We start from the raw sequence: 14,728 nt of genomic DNA, 5'->3' as shown, positions 1-14,728 counted from the left end.
TGCTTTATTGTGCTGTAAATTTGAAGTCCATCTACTTTCTGTACCTCAAAGAATGAGCAGCAAACGTCAGTGTAGCTTCAAGTGGGAATGCAAAAATGGATTTTTCTTAAACACAGGCTTTTGCGATTATTGCGGACATCAACTAAATGGCACGCATGAGAAATACCAGAGCTATGGACTAAGCTTGTGCTACAAACAGCAAGAAGCCTTTGTCTGTTTTTGGCCTCAGTACATGTATGTTGTTTACAGAAACACTTTTTACAATATACAGTATATATAAAATGTGTCACAATATAAGGCTAATGAGTAAATAATAGAGATTATTGGTACATGGCAGCTCAATAACCAGTGCAATTAACCATAATTTAATAAACAGCCCTCTAGCATTAGCTTATATGACAGGAGAGCTGCATTATCTGCTTGATAATTTGTAACGGCCCATGGCAATTTTAAAGGCCTGGCTCAATACTACTATTGAGACTGTGAACCTTTAGGGTGGCATAATAAGTTCAATATAAAAAAAATGACATTTTTGCTGTACTCATTTATAGTGTATAGTTCCCCTTTAAGAATGTCCTTCTTGTAATTGTTGCACTATACATTACAGAAATAATGTTCATGTTATAAATGACCTAACCTCCTTGGTTATTTAGAACAACTGTGGGAAATTATTATTTATCCCATCTTTGTTTAAAGCTAAACTCTTTAAAGGGGTTCTTCACCTTTAAATTAACCTTCAGCATGATTTAGCGAGTGATATTCTGAGACAATTTGCAGTTTCTTTTTTATTATTTGTGGTTTTTGAGATATTTAGCTTTTTTTCTCTAGTTCAGAGTTTTAGCAGCACTGATTTGAATGAGGGACTGGAATATGAATAGGAGAGGGCCTGAAAAGAAAGATACGGAATAAATAGTAGCAATAACAATTAAATAGAGCATTTGTTTTTTTTGGTTTTTTTTTTAGATGTTTGGGTCAGTGACCCCCCATTTGAAAGCTGGAAAGAGTCAGTAGAAGTAGAAGGCAAATAATTTAGAAACTATAAAAAGAAAAAAAATCAAGCCCAATTAAAAAATTGCTTAGAATCAGCCATTCTATAACAAACTAAATGTTAACATAAAGGTGTACCACCCCTTTAAAATTATATTAGCACCAATCACATACATTGAAGCCAATTTATTAAATTAAAGAGGATCTAAAAACAAAAAATTAAAATAAAATTTTACCTTTTTATCCATCTCCACAGATGAATTTTCAGCGCTGGGTAAAAGGAATGAAATAGTAGCTACAAGAATCTAGACAAAAGAAATAGAAAGCTTCTATTAAAATGATCACAAGACAATATTTACTGGGCAGGTAAATATGATTATTTTAGGCAGTCACTAGCCTTGCTGCTTACCTATGTGTTATTCCCTATAGACTAATCATCCACAATAATAATAATAATCAACTACATAAGTAGCTTGTTGGTTTTACGAAGTGTGTGCAAAACATCGTTTTCAATGGACATAATGCAGATCAGTTCTGATTATTGAATTAATAAAAAATACAGTTAACATGTGGATTTATATTTTCATATAAATAAAAAATATAGTAAAAAAATAAATAAAAGGCTTAAGCTTCAAACTAAGTCTGGATAAATATGGGCTTGAACTTATCCTAAACTGCCTGGTAACACTCTACAGGCTCCTGAGAAGAAGCCAATACCGTCAGCTGTCTAGTAAACCATGCACCACCAGCATACCTATGAAAATAGGAGTGCAAGGGTAATAAAGGTAATCAATACCGCCACAAAATACATCAAGCTTGTTCTCTAAGGTTGTTGAATATACATTTGTGAACTAATCAAAGAAGTTGCTGGTTTTATTAGAGCCTGTTTTTGGCCTGGGCATCTTGATGCTAGCTTTAAAATAAAAGACCAGATCGTGCAATCTGCTATTTAGATGCTTTGACTATGCTACTACCCAAAACACACAGTTAGTGATCATCAAATGTAAATCTGAAAGACCCATTTGAAGACTTATTTGCTGTCCTATATATTGATAGATCTATGGCTGATACAGTAATGTTTTTCAATTATCTGGACTCTTGTTAAGAACTATAAGGAGGGCCCCTTACCAAAGGTCAAAACTCCAAGAGGGGCTTAAATTGAAAAAGCCTGGCAACCACTGCACCAAGCAGGTAAACAAATGGTTTCATGAGGAAACTGGGGATCAAGGTAAGAAATTGTAATTACTGGGGGTGCTTAACAAATTGGCAGATATCAAAAAGAGCTTGCAGAGCTATCCCTCATCTGTACTTAACAAAAAGAATTTAACATACCTCTGTAATTTTTCTTGACAAAGGTAAGTCGGTATTCTGGAGTTCACGCCAGTAGGAAACCAAAAGCTGAAGGACATCACATGCCATCTGAGCAACTGTTTTGTTAGGAAACTAAATGAAATGATAAAAAAAAAAAATTCCAATTACTGTCACAAAGACTGAAAGTATAGCATACAGTAGTACAGTTTAGGTTCAAATACAGATATTGATTATCTGATGAACTAATAAATGTGCATAAGTTAGCATTTCTAAGCAATTGATGATTACAAGTTAAAGACCCCATCGCTGACAGATGTTTTATTAAGAGAGTGGTTTTATATATGCAGTCAATATATACATTTCTTCTGTCAAAGTACTACAAGGACCTAATTATCAATTGTTCTATGGTTTTAACATGAAATAAATAAGGACTAAATATCAAGGAGCTGCCAACAAGTCAGTGGTTTGCTCACTTCGCTCTGGTAGCAACCTTCATTAAGCAAAAGCAGCTTCCATGGAGAACTGTCCTTGGTGCTGAAATGTAAAAGCGATAGAGGAGCAAGAGAAAAGCAGCAGAGAGTGCACAGGACTGAGGGCATCCAGCACACTGCCTGTTGTCTTTACTTGAATAATTCCACCAGGGAAAAATACACAGAGACAAACTATTAAGAGTATGACAATCCCTGTGGCTATGGAACATGGTGGGAAAGTTCATCTTGTATGCGCTACATCTACAAGGAAACAATTCAGGGGAAAATAAATGCCAGAACATGATCCATGTTGCCTTCTCATCTATAGCCATCTATATATCTCAGTGCAGGGGTTATATGTCTTAGGGCAGGGGTTCCCAACTCGTGAGCCACAAGCAAATGTAAAAAGACTTGGAGAGCAACAGAAGCATCAAAAAACTTCATGGAGCTGCCAAACAAGGGTTACGCTTGGCTATTAGATAGCCACTATGCACAGTATCAGCTTACAGGGGGCTTTATTTGGTAGTAAATCTTGTTTTTATCCAACCAAAACGTACCACCGAGTCAGGAATGCAAAAATAACTACCTGGTTTGGGGCCACTGGGAGCAACATCAAAGGGGCTGGAGAGCAACATGTTGCCCCTGAGCCACTGGTTGGGGATCACTGCCTTAGGGTAACGGGCAAGCTGTGCAATTACCAGGGTTTCAACGCCCACGCAATTTCCGGGTTGGTAGGCAGGTGGTTAAATGCCGGCAACTGTTCCTCCACAAACTTGTAGGTTAATCATCTGACCTAATCACTGGACTGGGCCAAAACACTGGCAATCAACCTATGTGACAGTACCCTAATTGTTCAATAGAAAATGCAGTGACAATGACTGTAGTTGCTTCTTTAGCTCATATGAAAGTGGTGCTCCAATTAACAGTGCAGCAGAGCAGCTTCAGTAATATAGGATTCCCATCATGACAGAGCACTAAAATACTTAAAAATGTCCATTTACAAACACACCTTTTCCAAGTTCTTAAGACACATATGGGCTTAATTAGCAATTTTCGAGTCTGTGACTGTTTTAGATAGCAAATATTTACATTTGAGTTTTCGAGTTCTTTGCACTTAATAAATACCAGACTTTTGGGTTTTTGAACCATAATTCAAATTTGAGTTTGTTTAGAGCTAAACTTGAATCGTGAAAAAAGACAAATACTACTCTCAATAGCAATTACATTTACAAACAACTTTAAAAACCCAGAAAACGTGTAATTAATGTATATTGGAAGGTTCCTTAGAATTTCATTTATGATGCAAAAAATTGTTCTTGTGTGGAGGTCCCTTTAAAATACAATAATAATAATAACAGTGTATGTATGTCAGAAACCTCAGAAGCTGATTGTTGGTAGTTTTCTTTAATGAGAAATAATAAAACATATAAATGAAAAAAAAATTCAAAGAATCCCACATTTGTGGGAACATCCTTCCCACGCACTTTTTATTAAGCACCATTGGAGTGGGTGCATTGCTCTGTGCTGCTGAAGAAAGTTGTGTGGGTTTTAGAACATCCATGTGAGGAATTTTCTATGATTACATTCAATTCCAAGCATCCAGAGTGGTTAGTCAGATCTAAAGAATATACTCATGTTAATGAGCTCTTATTATCTGGCTACATAAATGAGCTCAGCTTTCTCCAGACTGTTTCATTCTGTTCAAATGCTAACGAACATAGAAGAGAAAAAAATTGCCCATGCATTCTTCTGTGCTTAGTAGTGCTTTACAGATGCTGAATTCACAATGCAAATATAGCTATCAATCTAAATGCAAACATAATCCATTCTTGAACTTACAATAGGCAAACGGAAGGAAGCTGTATATGTCATTGCATTCCCTATACCACTATCCAAGAAGCTGTATATGTCATTGCATTCCCTATACCACTATCCAAGAGTTTCCCTAAAACTAAGCTCTCATTTAGGGTAAGTCAAGCTATCGTTTATTAACAATAATCAAGAGTTGGCTCTTTCTTGGTGAAAATACACAATAGGTAATACAACATGAACTAAAGGTTTTATTTATACACATGGGAGAAACACATACTGTAGGGGTCCCCAACCTTTCTTACCTGTGAGCCAACACAAGCATCATAAAAGTTCATGGAGGTGCCAAATAAGGGCTAAGATTGGCTATTAGGCAGCCTCTATGCAGGCTTTATTTGGTAGTAAATCTTGTTTTATCCAGCCAAAACTTGCCCCCAAGTCAGGAATTCAAACATAACCACCTGGTTTGGGGGCACCGAGAGCAACATGTTGCTCCTGAGCCACTGGTTGGGGATCATTTGGCGCACTGTATATAACCAGCGAGTAAACTCACAGCAGGTTAAAGGTTAGGCCTATGTGGTATAGGAAGGCACTGAATCCACTATTTTAGGATCCGCCCAAACCCCCAAATCCTTTGTGAAAGATTTGGCCGAATACCGAACCGAATCCGAACTTGCATTTGCGAATTAGGATAAAGAACACTTAAAGAAAACTGTGCACGAAGCACGTGGTGAAATTTTTTTTCAGCTTCCATGTTTATGTGACAAAAAGTCACATGATTTTAAGGATTTGAATTTGTTTGGCCAGAGGCATGTATTCGTTGAATCCAAATCCTGCTGAAAAAGGCTGAATCTTGATCGAATCCTGGATTCGCTACATCCCTAATGTGGTATGAAGAACTGTAGAAATTAGTGTAAAATGTAATATAGGTATGGGATCCACTATCAAGAAACCTGTTATTCAGAAAGATTAAAATTACTGGAAGACCATTTTCCAAGTTATTTCCTTTTTCTCTGTAATAATAAAACAGTACCTTGTACTTGATCCCAACTGAGATATAATTAATCCTTATTGGAGGCAAAAAATTCAACTGGGTTTACCTGATGTTTAAATGATTTTTAGCAAATTAAAAGGTAAGAAGATCTGAACCCCAGTCCCTGAGCATCCTGGATAAAAGATGCCATGTAATTATTATTATTAAGCAATAAAGATTTCATATCTGTAAATATTGTGTGCACAGGCAAATGCTGCTTAATACATGCGATTATTGTTTTATTTGACCATGTGAACAGTAAAGTAGGGCAGTCCAGTAAAAGGCCCACAGTTCTCATAGTTAAATATAAGGGCCAATAAATGGTGCACTGGTCCAATAATTTAGAATATATCAGATATCAAACATATTTATCAGCACACAGATGAAAATAAATTGAATCCCATTATGGACTAGATGTAGAGCAGATGTAGAGCCATGCATATATCACTTAAATAAAGCACTGATGTAAATCAATCTTTACAGGCCACTTAAAAATATGAAACAAACGTACCTTTAATGTTACTCCTATGACATTAATGGCATCCTTAATCTGAGGATGATTGGTGTTCTGTACAAGTTCCTCACAAATCCACAGGCCAAGAGAGCAGATTGCAATACACCTTTGGACACAAAACAGCAGTGAAATATTATTACTGCTTTACGTGCAGTGAAAGTGTAAAACATACCGATGCAGAGAGAAATTTCCAGACCTAATGTAGTTTTACAGTTTTTTGTTTTTTTTTAATTTATTTTTATTGTTTTTAACTACTAAGGTAGAAGGAAGAGAGAAGGGGGGGGGGTAGTTTTACAATTTAGTACAAGGGTATGGTATCCCTTATTGGGAAACCCGTTATCCAGAAAGCTCCAAATTACGGAAAGCCTGTCTCCCATAGACTCCATTTTAATCAAATAATTCAGATTTTTAAATCTGATTTCCTTTTTCCCTGTAATAATAAAACAGTACCTGGTAATTGATCCCAACTAAGATATAATAAAATCTTTATTGGATGCAAAACAATCCTATTGGGTTTAATTAATGTTTTATTGATTTTTTTAGTAGACTTAAGGTATGGGGATCCAAATTATAGAAAGACCTCTTCCGGAACACCCTTGGTCCCGAGCATTCTGGATAATGGGTCCTATACCTGTATTGATTTAGTGAAGCTTGTAGTGTTGGTGGCACTAACATGCAAATATCACACAACATAAAGGGTCAATAAAACTTAAAGGGGCCATAAGCCTTCCATTACAGCATTCCTGTTACCAGATGCTGCTTGACTTTATTATCCTGAGTGGTAAAGTGATAGTCAACTTTACAATTGACTTTAATATGATGCAGACAGTCATTTTCTAAGACAATCTGTCTGGCTGCTGGTTTAACAAAGTGTCAGATGGACAGCAGATAAGCTACTACTCTGATAAGGGATGGCTTACCTGGCTATTTCCGCAGGCTCATCTTTGGCATTCTTCAGGAGTTTATCAATTAAATAGCTCTATAAGAATCAAAGATATACAGATTCAGACCTGAGATCTCTAGTCATAATCTACATTCAAAAGCACCGAAGAATTTATTTAAACACAAATGACTTCCAGCTTTTAAAGAGACCCAGCAGATTTGACACGAACAGTATATACATTTTATAGAGGAAATAGCATTCTAAACATACATATCAGAAATATATATCGATTAGACTTCCAGCAATGAGTGGGGTGAACTGGCCATATAACAAGCTGCACATGCTAAAGACCATCAGCTTGGGGTGGATTAGAATACATATGTTAGGAAGCCTTAATGGGGACCTATAACCCATAAAAAGCCGTAATAAAAGTCCTTTTCTTAATTAAACATTAAACCCAATGTTTTTAATTAAAACATCCATACCTGTTGGAAAGGTATTAAAAATTACTAGCTGTCGATCATATATTGCCTGCCCTGTCTCTGTACTTCAGGCAGGCAGTTACTTTAACTTTTGATTCTGCTCTCCCTAGATGTCACTGTATTCCTCTCATTCCCCCTCCCTCCTCCTCAGCTAATTGTGTAGCCTGGGCATCAGGTCCCCAATTCTGGCACATAAACAAGATATTGGGATAAAGCAAAGCTCACTTCCAAGGAGAAGGAAAGTTAAAAATCACTGGGGGTGCCAAGTGTTAGGCACCCCCCCGTAAATATAATCACGTACCCGATACCCCGGGCTGGTGCTCCTATCGGCAGAAAACTGCACCAGCCCAGGGTACATGCAGGCAAGTGATCCTCTACCTTTCTTCTTGTCTCGCTGTGATCCCAGGGCCCACACATGCGCAGTAGAGTTAAAAGGCTGATATATATATTTTTTTTAAAAATTCGCCTTTTTACTCTTTACTTGTACAGCCGGTGCAAAGAAAGCAGATGGAAGAGGATTGCTGGCCTGCATGTACCTGGGGCTAGTGTGGTTTTTTGCTAACAGGAGCACCAGCTAGAGGTATCAAGTAAGTGAATACAATCATTGGTGGGTGCCTATAACATTTTGGTACCACCCAGTAATTCGACCTTTCCTCCTCCTTTAATAAGTGCCCACAAAATGGGCCTGCTTGCTTGCTGTGATTGTGAATTCCAAGGATGAAGGAAACTACATTTATATAATGTAAATGTATTTTGCCTGGCTAGTCACAATAGAAAATAATTAAAAATTATTATTTAGGCTGACAGGCCATTTTTAAGGTTATGTGTGGAGGCCGTCAACTTAAACCTTGTAAATCAAAGAATCAAGAATAAAGGCAGTTTATGTCCAATTAGAAGTGGTAAGCAGTCACAACTAAAAAGTTCAGATTACATGGAATTTTTAGTTCCTAGGTATCTAGATATTATTATGTCTAGTTCCAGGAATGGACTATCAGAATTTTAACTGGATCACTGTTTTAATTGCATTTCAATTAATTCTAATGAGAAATGGCCACCACAATTGCTGTGGTTAGCATGCATGAAGGTGGGTACTGCAATATGGAGACATCCTTGTGTGCCAGAACTTCACTTGGCTCAGGTATAATACTTAGAGTGTTGCCATCTTACTTTTTAAAGCAGAAAGCTACTACTGTATTTGTATTAGTAAAGCAACACATGCTATATGTAACAGCCATCTTCCAGCCATGCACATTAATATGGTATTGGAGATACCCAATGTAGGTACCCGTCAGTGTCCTTCAGGGTAGAAGTCCATAGGCAAATGAGAAAAGAAAGTGTAAAATAAAGCACTCAAACATGGCTGACTTGGTATGCAGGACAAAGTAAGTACTTGCACCTAAAGAAGCCTACTCAAATAAGGCATTAAAATTCAACAGCACTAATAGACAAGTTAGCAGAGATATTTGAAGCCAGTTATCATACATGTCACACACTAAAATAGTTAAGGTTTTTTTTTTTTGCAGCTATTGCATATTTCTAATAAATGCTTTAACAAAAGGGCTCCATATACCTTAATATCTTTATGTTCTGTGGTGGTATCTGTTTCCCCTGCTGAAGACCCAAGTAATGGGAGATCTTTATACACATTTGGAAAGCAAACAAGTGACCCCAAGATGGTCTGAGCTTCCAATCGTGGAGCCTATACGAAGATTCAAATAACAGATTTTCAGCTTAAACAAAAAAAAAAAAAAAAAAAGAACATTGTTCAATGAGGAGAAAGGTTAAATGTTTTAGGAATGATTTCCAAGAGTGCAAAGCTTATAAATAAACAGCACAGCAAGGCCATCATCAATAATCATGGGGACCCATATTACTCATAAGTAGACCACTCCCCACAAAGCCCGAATAGTTAGCTCATATATCATCTGGACCCCTAGTGGGACTGCAAAGAAAAAAAAATGCCCATCACATACACTGTCACCCTGATCTGGATTGACCACACCGTAATGCCAGAAATCACCCCATGAGTCACCCCACCCACTCCTCTACAAGCCCAGCCCTTTTCACAGACTGCAAATCATGCCTTTCCATCACCTGCAGTATCCCCTGTACCCCTCTGATGGCAGCCCTGCAGGGCAACCTTGCAAAAGCATATCTCCCAGCATGCACCAATGTTGGAAGGGATTCACAAATCACAAAAATTCACAAAAAAAAACAAAAGAAAATATAAAGCTCTAGAAAGGCTCCGATTAGCCACCATTAGCATAAAAGAAACTTTGCCTGCAGTATTTTAAATAACATTGCTCTTCTGAGCTACCATTTACTTAAAAGGAAAGAAAGGGCAATGCATTGACACTTTAATCAGAATCCCAGAATATTAACCACTATCTAGGTGCTACTTCATCATGAATACATCAATCATTATTGCAAGTAGGATAACTACTTACATGTTTAAAAAATGCCATGGCACCACACAATGATAGTGTGCTTATTTAATACTGGATTTATTCTCTATATTTCGTAGTTATTTCACAGAATAACACAAACTGCACAGATTTTCAGGATAAACTGGGGTATAAGGATGCGTAAGGATCTAAGTATAATCTGAGCCACAAATGTCCAGTATGTCTCATAAATGACAGCATCCGGTCTCAAATCCTCACTGGGGTGATAGAAGCCTGGTGACTTCTCACCCTCTCAAGGGGTTAATTCTGAAATCACATTAGGCTCACAGCTAAACAATCATGACTTCAGAGGAAAGGTTAGGCTATATAGCTATTTCTCTATGCTCAGGTATATTTATTTCAAATCAGCCCTGTCCCTGGATTGATTTTATTTCCTGTTAGCCATTTTCCAATAATTATTTCTGCTCAGTCTTACAGCGGGCAAGTGCTGGTGATGACAGTGGTTGATTACAAGTGCTACTTATAATGGGAATTATTCTTCCCATGAGACACAATTAACCTTTTCTTTTTTCTGCACGTTCTTTTATGGTCTCCTGATAGCCAGAGCTGATTACCTCATCTTATCCTCTTGCTTTCGCCTTAGTAATGCCCCAAACAACAAGCTTGCTTACATAAATGTCATTTTTTTGTTATATGGCACAAAAACATTGTGAAAAGGAAACACTGGAATAGCTGCTGACTATATGGCAGATTTTAATGCGACATATTTTAATTCAAAGCCCCAACAACAGCAAGCAGGGCAACATCAAGTGCTACTTTCCACTAACTATTATATTCAACATTTCTAGATTATGGCCATCAAACATTCATTCCATAGTTTATTGATTGGCTTGCTGTGGATGCGAAATTGCAGTGCATAAGGGAAAACTATGCACAATATCATTTAGGACCTCTGACTGTGACATTGTCTAAAACATTCTTACATTCCTAGGCACAAGCCCTCTATGAACTTTATACCGGTCTGCAGGAGACTCTGCATTCTATAAATAGCACATATATGCTGACTTATTTAGATAATACAACCCATTATCCAAAGTTATGAATTACAGGAAGGTCATCTCCCATTTTAAGCAAAAAAATTGAATTTTTAAAACTGATTTCCCCTTTCTCTATAATAATAAAACAGTATCTTGTTCTTGATCCCAATTAAGTTATAAATAATCCTTATTGGAGGCAAAACAATCCTATCGGGTTTATTTAATGGCTAAATAATTTTTTAGTAAACTTAGCAATGGAGATCCAAATTACAGAAAGACCCCTTATCCAGAAAACTCCAGGTCCAGCATTCTGGATAACAGTACCATACCTGCAGTACAGCAACAGAAAAACTAAATCTTGGATGCAAAACTGCATTAAGCCATATATACAGCATTTCTCGGTTACGGATGCCAAACATTCATTTATTTATTCATTTTATCCCGTTGACTCCATTTTAAGCAAATAATTTAGGTATTTTAAAATGATTTTCTTTCTCTCTTTAATAATAAAACTATCCTATTTGGTTTATGTCATGTTTAAATGATTTTTTTTTTTAAAGCATGGTGATCCAAACTACGGAAAGACCCCATATTATCTAAATACAAAAAGAAAATTACACACACACACATATATAAGCAGCCGGCACACACGTATACAGGAAATAAGGGTGCCTGGATGCAGTCCATTATGAAAGTAATACTGGCTGATATGTCACTATATACAAACACACACAAAAACAGCAGAAACAAAAAATATATTTTTCTGTTTCTTTGCTGAAAAAGTTGACTTTTTCCTAAAGACAGACCAATGGCAATACTCTGCTTTTTATATGAGACACTGTACAAAAGCACCTAACTGCACCTTGGATTTCCAATCTTTTTATTGAGGACAGTTAATGAGGATGTGAAACCAAAGCCGCTGCAGTTAGTGCCACAATATTAGCGAGGGTATGGTTTCTCTTTGATGAAACACCTCTGCAATACCAGAGTGTCATCCTATCCTGCAATTTCACACATCAGCTGCCATGGTATTTCTCCTCCAGAGACCCGTTTCACGTTGCACTAATGAGTTGACACCTGTTGGAGTGAAGAAATCTGAACCTTGTTAGCACTTGTGCTCTCTCCAGAGAGCATACAGGTTTAGCATTGTCATACTTACCTCCAGCATGTCTGTACTCAGTACCCGGGCAGCAGCCGTGATGAAGTCCCCTAAGAGCATGGTAAATCCAGGTAGGCCCAGGAAGAAGAAACGAGATGGACAATGCCTTATGACTGCATTCAATATGTCCTGCAAAAGAAATGAAAACTTGTAAAAGGTTCTTGCATATTTTTTCTACAATTTGTTAATGTAAAAACAGAGAAATTAGAGAAAGAAACATACAGGTATAGGACCTATTATGCAGGGAAAAAGGAAATAATTTGCAAAAATTTTAATTATTTGTTTTAAATGGTGTTTTTGGGGGATGGCCATCCCGTAATTCAGAACTTTCCAGATAATAGATCCCATACCTGTAGGACTGAAATAAAATATTAACATTCTGTCCCCTTCGTTCCCACCCTCCACTGACGTTCAGGGCTGAATCGTCAGATATGGAGTTAGAAACAATAGAAATTCTACCTCCACCTGGCGATTCAGGCCTGAACGTAGATCTTGCTTGGGCGCCTTCAACGAGACGACCGATATCCTTCCGCAATATCGGTTGCCTCTTAGAGCAGTCATACACGCACCAAATATTGTGCAAAACAAGGTTTCATCATGCATTATACACTGTACAATGGTTGGTAAAATATACAGTTGAAGAATTTTTAACAGAAAGTGGGATTGTCTTAATGTCAGCCCTAGATGGATTGTAGGGTTAGGGTCCTAAAGCAATTCTGCAATTACCAACACTATTGTCACAAGTACGAAAGGTTCAGATTCATTCAAGCGTCAGTATTGTGACTTTCCTTGGGCCAGGTTGGAGCTGCAGAGTGCCATTGTGTCCTATGGGAGACTTTCCTTGGGCCGGGTTGGAGCTGCAGAGTGCCATTGAGCCCTATGGGAGACTTTCCTTGGGCCGGGTTAGAGCTGCAGAGTGCCATTGAGCCCTATGGGAGACTTTCCTTGGGCCGGGTTGGAGCTGCAGAGTGCCATTGAGCCCTATGGGAGACTTTCCTTGGGCCAGGTTGGAGCTGCAGAGTGCCATTGAGCCCTATGGGAGACTTTCCTTGGGCCAGGTTAGAGCTGCAGAGTGCCATTGAGCCCTATGGGAGACTTTCCTTGGGCCAGGTTGGAGCTGCAGAGTGCCATTGAGCCCTATGGGAGACTTTCCTTGGGCCAGGTTGGAGCTGCAGAGTGCCATTGTGTCCTATGGGGGGCTTCCAAAATCATGCACTGAAGGATCAAAGTCAGCTTTCCCCCCGTTTACGATTGTTCCAATATGAAAATGTTGTGACTATCGCAAATGATTGTTTCAATACAAAAATTTCAGATCGTAACTACGAAATCTTTGTATTCACAATGAACGGAATTTTCGTGACTTTTGCAAACATCAGAAACTATCGGATTTTGCGATTCGGATTCAGACTTTAATGAGTCTGGCCCTATATATTCAAAACAGTTCAATTATTTTTGCACCTTACTTTATTCAGGCTGTGGCCTGTTTTGTTCAGCACCATAAAAGTAAATTTTTGGGCAATTTGCAGCTCCTGTAGTTAATGGAGTATGGTGTACGGTGTAACAAAAACAATTTTATTCATCCTTCCCCACATGTAAAGAAGACTAGGAGCCCCAGAAATGCAAAAAGCTAGCAGCACCTATCTAAAGGCAGAAAATTAACAAAACAAGCTGGCTAAGTTTGTGCCCCCTACAGCAAGGTATACATACATAAATGTGACATGAATTTGCTAGGGAGTAGGCTGTTGCTTTGTCCAAGTAGAAACTGACATCTCTACTCTTCAGGCATACCTTATCCATTTATTAGATACTTACACATTAAACAAGACTAATATACTTCTTATATATTATAGATACTTCCTTCCCACAACAAAAGTGAATCAGAGGAATGATTTATGAACAAGTACTGAAGCCCACCTACCAATAATAACCAATCAGGAAAAGCCTACTATAAGTTAGAAAATCAAAGCAAACACCCCCTGGAAAAAACATTTGTCCAACTTAGCATATGTTTGCATATCTAAGCACATTGGTTGTTATAACCATAATAGCCATCTAAGATGAACAATTTTATTTCTGGGTGGTCAAACTGAATTTTATAAAACACAAGATCCGATCAAAAATCCTATTAGTGGCCATGGCGGCCATCAGGACCATCTACTCAATAAATCTATTTTATTTTCTACAACTGCATTTTTAAACCCAATACTGTATCTGTAAAAAGAACAGAGTTTAAAAACAATGAGCTACCCCCAAAATACTCCATTTCAACATGTGAGTTTAAGTAAAGTCAAGCGGTGCTCTCCAAGGCTGCAAACTTGCATAAATGGAGAAAACCACATCAAGCAAATATTTATGGCTGACACACATATGGCTCTCTAAAGCCACAATATACTTGCCAAGGTAAAAATGCAGTTTTATTTGTGACAAATGAACAGATTGTGTTTTCACTGCACAAACACACCACTGTACTGATTCTTTCAGGTTAATATATAAACTGGGTTTAATCACTTTCTTTGATACATTTTGAGTCAATATCAGGAAGAGCAAACACTCTGAGAGTGAGCAGATGGGCTCTGCAGCTCATAAATGGTATTCTGAACTGCTCAAGGGAAGGAACAAAAGAAGCACCTTTTTTAAT

The 14,728-nt window shown here is 37.7% G+C and overlaps 1 protein-coding gene across 4 annotated transcripts in view; it reads right to left on the bottom strand.

The window, feature by feature from the left end:
• The window catches only part of ralgapa2 (Ral GTPase activating protein, alpha subunit 2 (catalytic)), a 183,806-nt gene that overhangs the window by 87,580 nt on the left and 81,498 nt on the right, over nt 1-14,728 (bottom strand). For all 4 annotated transcript variants that reach the window (XM_031901519.1, XM_031901518.1, XM_031901520.1 and 1 more), the window contains 6 exon segments: nt 12,091-12,219; nt 9,060-9,188; nt 7,045-7,103; nt 6,122-6,230; nt 2,320-2,430; nt 1,224-1,292 (listed from right to left, as the gene is read on the bottom strand). In XM_031901519.1, coding sequence (XP_031757379.1) covers nt 1,224-1,292; nt 2,320-2,430; nt 6,122-6,230; nt 7,045-7,103; nt 9,060-9,188; nt 12,091-12,219 — 606 coding nt within the window.

This window comes from Xenopus tropicalis, chromosome 5 (genome assembly GCF_000004195.4).
Source record: "Xenopus tropicalis strain Nigerian chromosome 5, UCB_Xtro_10.0, whole genome shotgun sequence".
Taxonomy (NCBI): domain Eukaryota; kingdom Metazoa; phylum Chordata; class Amphibia; order Anura; family Pipidae; genus Xenopus; species Xenopus tropicalis.
Note: the sequence above shows the minus strand (reverse complement) of the source record. Positions and strands in the feature narration are given on the sequence as shown.